The sequence below is a fragment of the Emiliania huxleyi genome, assembly GCF_000372725.1.
Source record: "Emiliania huxleyi CCMP1516 unplaced genomic scaffold EMIHUscaffold_97, whole genome shotgun sequence".
NCBI lineage: Eukaryota > Haptophyta > Isochrysidales > Noelaerhabdaceae > Emiliania > Emiliania huxleyi.
Genome location: NW_005194814.1, coordinates 483,779 through 492,539, shown reverse-complemented (window position 1 = coordinate 492,539; position 8,761 = coordinate 483,779). Strand labels below are relative to the sequence as shown.

The 8,761-nt window shown below is 65.9% G+C and overlaps 3 protein-coding genes across 3 annotated transcripts in view; 2 read left to right on the top strand and 1 right to left on the bottom strand.

Annotated features, from left to right (window-relative positions):
* EMIHUDRAFT_360495 (hypothetical protein) overlaps nt 1-1,119 on the top strand; it is a gene marked incomplete at its 3' end in the record, with an annotated part of 4,559 nt that extends 3,440 nt beyond the window's left edge. Inside the window, exon 8 of the mRNA XM_005756507.1 lies at nt 769-1,119. Within this exon, the coding sequence (XP_005756564.1) occupies nt 769-1,110 (342 nt within the window). The remainder of the gene's footprint in view (nt 1-768) is intronic.
* Nucleotides 1,120-2,005: 886 nt separating this feature from the next.
* Nucleotides 2,006-3,001, bottom strand: EMIHUDRAFT_69282 (hypothetical protein; the record flags this gene model as incomplete). The annotated part of the gene is made up of 1 exon (XM_005756506.1): nt 2,006-3,001. The coding sequence occupies one exon, from the start codon at nt 2,999-3,001 to the stop codon at nt 2,006-2,008; it is 996 nt and encodes a 331-aa protein (XP_005756563.1).
* Nucleotides 3,002-5,812: 2,811 nt separating this feature from the next.
* EMIHUDRAFT_107972 (hypothetical protein) lies at nt 5,813-7,519 on the top strand (the record flags this gene model as incomplete). Its single annotated transcript, XM_005756505.1, has 2 exons — nt 5,813-6,703; nt 6,806-7,519. 2 exons carry the CDS (start codon nt 5,813-5,815, stop codon nt 7,517-7,519), a joined length of 1,605 nt encoding a protein of 534 aa, XP_005756562.1.
* Between the last annotated feature and the right edge of the window lie 1,242 nt (nt 7,520-8,761).

Here is an 8,761-nt window from a genome sequence, read left to right as displayed (position 1 = left end):
CACCCACGCACCGCGACCCTCGAACCTGCGCTGCGCGGCGCAGTTGCTGCCGAGCGAGCCGCGCAGGGGCGGCCTCACCAGACGCTACCGCATGGACGAGCAGCGAGCAGTAACTAACCATTCGTGTTGAATTGCCTTATCCGTTATCGCTTATCGACAACGGGGATTTTAAGTGTTGGAGAGTGTGAACTCAAACCTACTTCCTGACCGTAGCCTGACCGTCCTTACGGTGGCCGGAGCACCACCCACTAGCTGCATGATCACCGGCCGATCACCTGGTCACCGATCACCGGCCTTTGGAGAGTTTCCTAGGACTTATCTATTCAGACGGTGATCGGTGATCAAGTTTCGGCGGCACGTAACGTCCAAAACAAGGCCACGACTGTCGTCCCCCACCTTCTTAGAGGTATGGGAGCCGCTGGCACCGCGCTGGGCGCCGCGGATGCACGTACGAACGAACATTATGAAATCGGGACGATTTTGACCCAAAAATCACAAGGTGGTGTTACATTTTGGCGTAAAAATCGTGTGAGTGTGTGGAAGAGGGGCACGGGCGTGCTGCGCTCCGCTTTTCATCAAATGGCTGTTCATGTGAATGTACGGCGCTTTAGGCCTTATGTTATGTATGGAGTGACTCATTCCCTTCAGGTACGCGCCGCTCCCCCACGGAGTGGCGCGGGAGGTTGTCGAGATTGTCCACGGCACGTTGCACCCGACGACGACCCTCCTCGGTGCCCGGCGCGTGTTGACGCGTCTCTCTGTGGACAGGCACGCTCTGCGTCTCGCCCGACGACCGCCTCTCCGGCGCGGAGCTGTGGGCTCTGCCGTGGACGGCGCGCGACTCGGGCCATGCCGGTCGGGAGGAGGGGGCGGGGGCGGCGCCACTCATGTGCGGCGAGTGCGACGAGGAGAGCTTGCCGCTGCTCGCCGACCCCTCGCCGACCCAATGCCGCGGGGGCGGCGGCGCCGGTGCGAGCCGACTGCTCCGCCTGCGGGAGGCTGGCTCCTGTGCGCCAGGGTGGGCAGGCGCGCTGCGAGTCGCGGCGGTCGGCCTCTATGCTGCGATCTGCGTCTTCGCGTTGTGGCGCGAGGAGCGGTCGAGCGTCATGAGTAAAATCTAGCGTGTACGTACTGTATTCACCTTGTGACGGTGCCCTGGCAAAATCGTCCCGATTTCGATGCGCGATTTAGCTAAGTCCCAGAGCCGTTTACCCATGAGCGGCCCCCCTCACCAGCCTAGGGCTCGCGCTTCTGGCCCGAGGTGTCGCCGCTGCCTCCCGCGCCCTCCGGCGCCTGCTGCTACTGCCGGTCGGCCGGTCGGGTCCGCGCGACGGCTCCATCCTCGAGACGCGGTCGCTGAGCGCTTTCTCGACCGCTACGTCTTCCGGTGCACCCACCCACCGCGACCCTCGAACCTGCGCTGCGCGGCGCAGTTGCTGCCGAGCGAGCCGCGCAGGGGCGGCATCACCAGACGCTACCGCATGGCCGAGCAGCGAGCAGTAACTAACCATTCGTGTTGAATTGCCTTATCCGTTATCGCTTATCGACAAACGGGGATTTTAAGTGTTGGAGAGTGTGAACTCAAACCTACTTCCTGACCGTAGCCTGACCGTCCTTGCGGTGGCCGGAGCACCACCCACTAGCTGCATGATCACCGGCCGATCACCTGGTCACCGATCACCGGCCTTTGGAGAGTTTCCTAGGACTTATCTATTCAGACGGTGATCGGTGATCAAGTTTCGGCGGCACGTAACGTCCAAAACAAGGCCACGACTGTCGTCCCCCACCTTCTTAGAGGTATGGGAGCCGCTGGCACCGCGCTGGGCGCCGCGGATGCACGTACGAACGAACATTATGAAATCGGGACGATTTTGACCCAAAAATCACAAGGTGGTGTTACATTTTGGCGTAAAAATCGTGTGAGTGTGTGGAAGAGGGGCACGGGCGTGCTGCGCTCCGCTTTTCATCAAATGGCTGTTCATGTGAATGTACGGCGCTTTAGGCCTTATGTTATCGCGGCGCCCCAGTCACAGTGGCTGTCCACGCGCCATGTTTGCCCCGATGCCGGCTCGACAAAGGCGAGGCTCTTTGCGTGTAGGCAGAGGCGCGTCGCAGCCGGACCAGAGTATATGTCGTCGCCAAGGATCGGGTAGCCGATGGCCGCCATGTGAGCCCGCAGCTGGTGGAGGCGACCCGTGTGCGGCGTTAGCTCGACGGTGGTGGTGAAACCGGCGGAACCACGGTCGTCGTCATCTCTGCCACTGCCACTGCCACCGGCCCAAGCGCCAGCTCCGTTCGCGTGCCGGCGTGTCACGGTGTACGTGGTGCGACAGGGCAAGCCATCGCGAGCAGGCACCATACGTGTGAGGCCCAGCCGGTCTGCGACGGCGCAGCGGGAGAGGGCGAGGCAGACCTCGCCAGAGCCGTCGGGCAGGGCGCCGGCGACGACCGCTTCGTACCGCTTGCTCACGGATCGGTCTCGCCACTGCTGCGACAGCGCCGCGGCGGAGGGCGCGTCGAGTGCCAGCGCGAGGACGCCAGAGGTGGACGCGTCCAGCCGATGGACAAGCCGCGCTTGAGCAAAGCCGCCGCTCGCTGCGCGGACGCGGCGTAGGACCGAATCGACCTCCGTCACGCCGTCCCGCGCGTCCTGTTCCTCGTTTGCGCGGACCAGCGCCTGCCACGCCACCACCGCCTCGCTCTCGCCAAGCCCAGCGCGGCTGACTGCAAAGCGCACAAACTTGTCGCGCGTCCGCGGCAGAATCGCAGCGTGCGAGCGCAGGCGCGGCGGGAGCTCGAGCAGCGTCGAGGCGGCGGCACACCAGCGCTTTTTCCGGGTGCTTCCGGCGGTGCCGCCCACAAAGGCGGGCGTGGATCTAAGACCGCTCGGCTTGTCGACCACGAGCACCGCGGGTGACTGAGCGAGGACTCGCAGCCCGGCGACTCGAGCAAGCTGCGGCGTGGGTGGCGTCAGCGACGACGAGCCGATTGCCAACCACATGCTCTTGTTGCCCGAGATTGTCTTGGACGGAGTGGCCGAACACCGGCTCCCGCTCGGAACTGGGCAGCGAGACCGAGTCCTCGTCCGAACTGGTCCGAAGAGAGAGCCCCGCCGCACGAACACAACGCACTCTCTGTGGCGTGCCGTCCCCCTCCACCCTTGGGTTTCTGTTTTCTTTCTTTTCTAGGGATGTTATCTACCCGTAGAAGTCTCTCGTGTCGGCGCCGACGCTCTTGGTTTAACCGTAGAACGTCCAGCCGAAATCCGCCCGCCGACGATCGATCAGTCCACAATCGTCGGCCCGCAGCGACCCGCAGCGACGGATGCCGCCCCTACGGCCCCTACGGCCGACGCGCCGATGCACGACCGGCCTCCGTCGGATGGCTCTCCGGCCTCTCCGGCCGCTGACTCCTCCCGTGCTGCTGCCGATCCGGTCCCTCTCACGCTCAGCGATATCACGACAACTTTGAGGTCGCCGGCTTTGGCCAGGTGCCCACCACCTACTTGCCTCCATGTTCACGCTTCGCGCCCCTTCCCCCCCTCTGACGCCGCCGTATGACCGTAGGTGAGGGGCACGACTGCCCGCCTGGAAGGCGCTCTCATCAGCAAGTCGCCCAGGCACCAACTCCTGGGCGTTTACGCTTGACTACGAAACCATGCACCTTTTGGATGCAGCTCGATCAAAACGGCGACGCCAACAGCTGGTCCCTGGGCGACTTCCTCGCCCAGGATGAGATGCGGGTCATGATGCTCGACCCAGCGTGCACCAAGTCGCTCACATTCCGTGAGTTCGTCAACGGGCCGAACACACTCTCCAAGTCGACTGCGATCTCGGACTCCGACAACTGGACCGGTGCACCAGCCGCGGAGGACGATGGCTCCCTCGACGACATCCCTTCATCGACGGACGCCTTCACCGCCGCCGGCCCTGGGCCATCCAGCGCGGCCTCCGACGGCCTGCACGTGATCGAGCGGGTACAGAAACGGTGGCTGCCCAGCTCACACCCTAATCGATCTGCCTTAGGCACGGAGCCAACGGAGCCATCGCGCATGCCCGCATCGCGTGCGGCTCCGAGGTCTCCCGCCGAGACCGGCTCGGCGCGGCGCGTGGCCGCACGCCGCCGTTGAAAAGGCGAGATAGGACCGAGGGGAGAGCGCCGGCCACATCGAGCGAGCGCTGACGTGTAAGGTGTCTGTGCTGCTCCGGTGTGTGTGGGATTCTGCCTCCCCCCCATCTGTGCGGCGAGTTGTTTGCGGCGCGATGCCCGATCGTGCGCGATAGCCTCCCATTGTGCGTGGTGTGTCGGTGTGTCGGGGTCGTCCGGAGCGTGTGGCGGCGCCGTTGCCATCAGCGACTGCTCCACGTGCCACGACTGCTTTGACTGACGTGACTGACTGTGATGAGACATGAGAGCTGATGCGTGATGGATGATCTCCGACAACCCAAAACCAAAATGCAAATGCGGAGTGGCCCACTTTGGCGTGCAGATCCTGCGTCTCTCACTGCCCGAACAACAGAGACGGGTACCGCCGCAGGTCCCACACTAGTCCTGTGTAATGTCGGGGAGGACAAGACAGATCCACCGAGCATGGACAGCCTCAGAACTCGAACCCGAGCCGGCTCGCTCGCGACAAGGGCACGACTCGGCAACCGCGACCCGCTCACTCCCCCAGTCCCATTCCTCTTCCCCGCCTCTTTGCTTCCGATCTGGCGAGTACAGACCACGCCTGCTATTCACAGCACAAGCCCTCGCCGGGGGCTCGAGCATGCGCAGCGAAAAGCAGGCGTGCGGCATGCGGAGCTCCCCACCGGCGGGCGGGCTTGAAGACACTGAGTCGAGCGCGCCGGCGGCGGACCGCCGCCGGCGCGCTCGCTTCGGCGGATGGCTGAGCGGCACAGTTTCTGGCCGCCCGGCCTGCGAGCAGTCGCCGCGAGACGATCAAAGGCGCTCAATTCAAGCGCGCCGCCATGCCAGATCTCGCCCCACGCCCCGGCCAGACCGGGCAGTGCGTGCAGGAATGATGCAGGCATGATGGGTGGGTGTGGTGAGCACGCCAGCGGCACCGCTGCGCACTCTCAGGGTCGCAGCCGCCTATCTCGTGAGGGGCGTGGCTCGGGGCGGGTGCGAGAGAGTCGAGGAGCGCGGCGCGCGTGCGCGCGCGTGGTAAAGTCGGTTTATATTTCATCACTGGTATAAAAGAGACCCAAAACGGCACTCGCGCCGCGCCCACGCGCGCTCGTATCACCTCAACACTCACACAGCACGCTTGAATGAAGCCCCCGAGGGGCGAGCCGGACCGGCTGAAGACTTGAATAGACTCGACGGTTCTCTTCGCAGATCCATGAGGAGCTGTGAGGAGGCACATTTCCGGCTGGTTTCGGCTCCGGACTGTGCTGGACTCACGTGGAACCGCCGGCGGGGCGAGAGCCAGCAGCGGGCAAACCGCGCCTCCGGTGCTCCGCTGCGATGACGAGCTGGCGCCAGCCACGCGCGGCCTGGCCAGGTCGGCAGGCGAGCAGCAGGCATGCCGAGCGCGCGCGCGCGCGGCGGTCTCGTTGAGGCGGCAGAGCAGGCCGCATGTTGAGCAAAGAGGGCTCCAACACCCATCCTCGCCGAAAGACGGCGATCCAACCCTCCGCTTGTCACACGCCTCCTTTTTCCAGACGGATCCCCCCCTGTGAAAAAGTGAGGCGTGGTCTGTACTCGCCTGGCTTCCGATTCTTTTGATTCGAAGGAAAAGAAAACCCCAAGTGTTGTTCGGTGTCCATCGGGCCGGTCAGGTGCGCCGCCGCTGTCTGTGCGGCGAACGATGCCGGTGGTCAGCGTGCTTCAACACGGCTCGAGCCGGAAGCTCGACCTTGTCTTCCCACGGCGCAGGCAGGCAGATAGAGGGAAGCAGCTCACGCCGCCAGCAGCACACGACGCCGAGTGCTGGGACTGGGTCTGGGATGAGGTGTCTGTCGCCCGCTCCGCCGTCGATCCCGACGGCTTTGGGTTGGTGGTGCGTGAGGGTGGCGCGGTGGACTGGTCGCGCCTCGATCGCCCCGTGCTGCTCCCCTTCGTCGGCCGTGCCACCGAGGTGGAGGACAGCCTCTCGGCGCGAGCGTTGAACTGCATCCTGCACGGGGCCTTTGACGTCGTCCCCTTCTCTGCGCTGCCGTGCGGCTCCGGGTGTCGGTTTGTGCTCAACGGAATCTTCCTCGAGAGCGTGGCTGCCGGCGAGTCGTGCCACCTCAAGACGGCGGCGCTGCCGCCCGAGACGCAGGTGGTGCAGGTGCCGCTCTGCGACCGCACCGAGGGCGGCGGCGGCGTCGTCTCCATCGAGCGCAAAGACCGGGCCGTCGTCTACCTGCTCCAGGCGCACGCCGCAGTGCTGCTGCACATCCCGCCGCACATCTTTGCCGTGCTGCAGTGCCACACCGACCACCACCACGCCGACCGCAGCTTTGCGACGCACGTGCTAGAGTACCGGCGCCACGCCGCGTCCGTGATGATCGTCAACGCGCACCCCGTGTACGGCTGCGCCGCCTACGCCGCCGGCGCAATCAACGAGCCCACCCCCCACGCCCCGCCGACGTTCGAGGTGCGCCAGCTCGCGCTCACCCTCGCCCCGGAGCAGGACGGAGAGGCGCTGCAGCACTGGCGAGCCTTTGCCGCCGCCTTCCCCGACGTGCTCGACTCTGGCAACGCGCCCTTCTTCGTCGCGCTGCACTCGCAGTACGCGCACGGCGACGAGGCGGCCGCTCAGCGCGGCGGCCACCACCCGAGATGACGCGAGATGACGCGAGACGAAGCGAGATAGGTGACCGCTCAGTACAACACCGACTACCTGCGCACGTACGACTCGTGGGGCTACGTCGGCACCCCGTCGGCGGTGCGCCTCCCGCCGGACACCTTCGCTCGCGACGATGCGCTCGCCGCCGCGCCGTGGCCCAAGTGCGCGGCTGGCTGGTGGAACCCGTTCGCGCAGCCGCTGGGGAGGGCCGTGTTCGAGCGAGCTGGCGCCCGGCGGGGCGGCGCCTCGGCGCACCCGGGCGTGCGCGGCGGGCCTCCCCTCCTCCCGGGCGGCGGCGGCGGCGCCGTGAGCTGGCGCGGCGTCTGCTTCCTCGTCAAGGAGGACCGGCGCGAGATTGTGGCGGCGCGGCGCCGGCTCAACGAGAAGGGGCAGGGCACCCACCTCCACCGCTCCGGGCCGGCCGTGGCGGGCGGACAGTGGAGAGACGACTTCACCGACTACGAGTGGGAGGTGGGCGTGGTCGGGCGAGGCGACGGGGCTCGAGGCGCCGCCGCGGAGGAGGGCGGCTCGGCGGCATCCCCCTCGGGCGACGCGCGGCGCACCCCCGCGAAGCGAGCCTCCGCGGAGAGCGCGCACGGTGGGAAGAAGCGGCCGCAGCTCAGGAGGCGGGCCGCGCAGGCCGCCACTCCTCCTGCGAAGAGGGGCAGGTCGCAGGCGGTCACTCCTCCTGCGACGACACGGCAGGGAACACGAGCGGCGCGAGCGCTCTTCTCGAAGTAGGATATGTGAAACCTTTTTATGGGTTTCGTACGCGGCTACGCGGTCGGGGTCTTTATTTATTTATCCCTGGTCGGTGACTTGTGGCTAGTTCCATTTCACTGTGGCACAGCTCGCGTTACAAAACCTTGATTTGACCATTTGCGCACTACTGTACCTCTCGGTGCCTTCCAGAGGCAGCTGTGACCCTGCCGAGTGGACGGGGGCACTCGGCAGGTGGCGCGGAGTGCCCCCGTCCACTCGGCGGGGTCGCAGCAGCTGGAGCTGCGGTGCCTCTGGCTCTGCGCGTCCTGGGGAGGTACAATAGTGTCGCGCGCCGGAGACGACTCGACGCCGCTGAGATCGGAGATCAAGCTCTGACAGGTCGCACGTCGCTCCTTTGACGCCGACGTGACTCGCCCGTACACAGAGCACATCAGTACACGGACTTGACGCGAGGTTTACGACGCCTGCGACCCGTCTCGGGTCAGGTGGCACGACGCTCATCGCGCCCGCCAGCGCTGCCGTGCAGGCTGCCACGACGAGGTCGAGCACGCTTCTATACGCTCGCCCAGCTTTCCTTTCCATCCCATTAGGCAGCCTGGGAACGGTGGCGGTCAGAGGCAAAGCCTACGAGGGGTGGTGGAACCACATGTCACGGCCACCGCCGGCTCGACGCAACGATAGCCTGCGGAGGCTGACTTTGAGGCACCATCATCGGACGATGTCGACGAGTTGGGTCGCTCTCGCGGTAGCCAGGTAGCCCCCCATACTAGTAGCACCGGCCATGGCCGCAGGAAGCTCGGGGGAGGGCGCTGGGAGCAACACGGAGCTCCGTTGGACGCGTTTTCAAGATTAGCGTGTCAGAGTGAATTGGAACTAGCCTGTGGGTGGTGCTAGAGGAGTGCAGTGCATGCTTCGGAAAACGCAAAGAAGAGCATGGAAGGCTCTGAGGGGGGTAGGACGATTGCGCCGCCCGCTCTCCGGAGGCCGCATTCAGCCCGGAGGGGACCGCGGGAGCGGAGAGAGCCGGGTGTGTCTGTAGTGGCCTGCGCACTGCCTTGGGGCAGGCCGGCGGCCAGGGCGGTGGAGGTGACGGTGGTGACAAGGGTGGGGCGGCCAGCTGGGGTGGTGGGCCGCCTGGAAGGGAGAGGGTAAAAGCGGCGGCATGCTGAAGGGCGTCGGCGGGCCGGGCGGGCGGCGTGAAGGCGGAAGGCCAAGGGTGGCGCCGAAGAGCCCTCGCCTGGGATCCTCACCGGCCCCCTC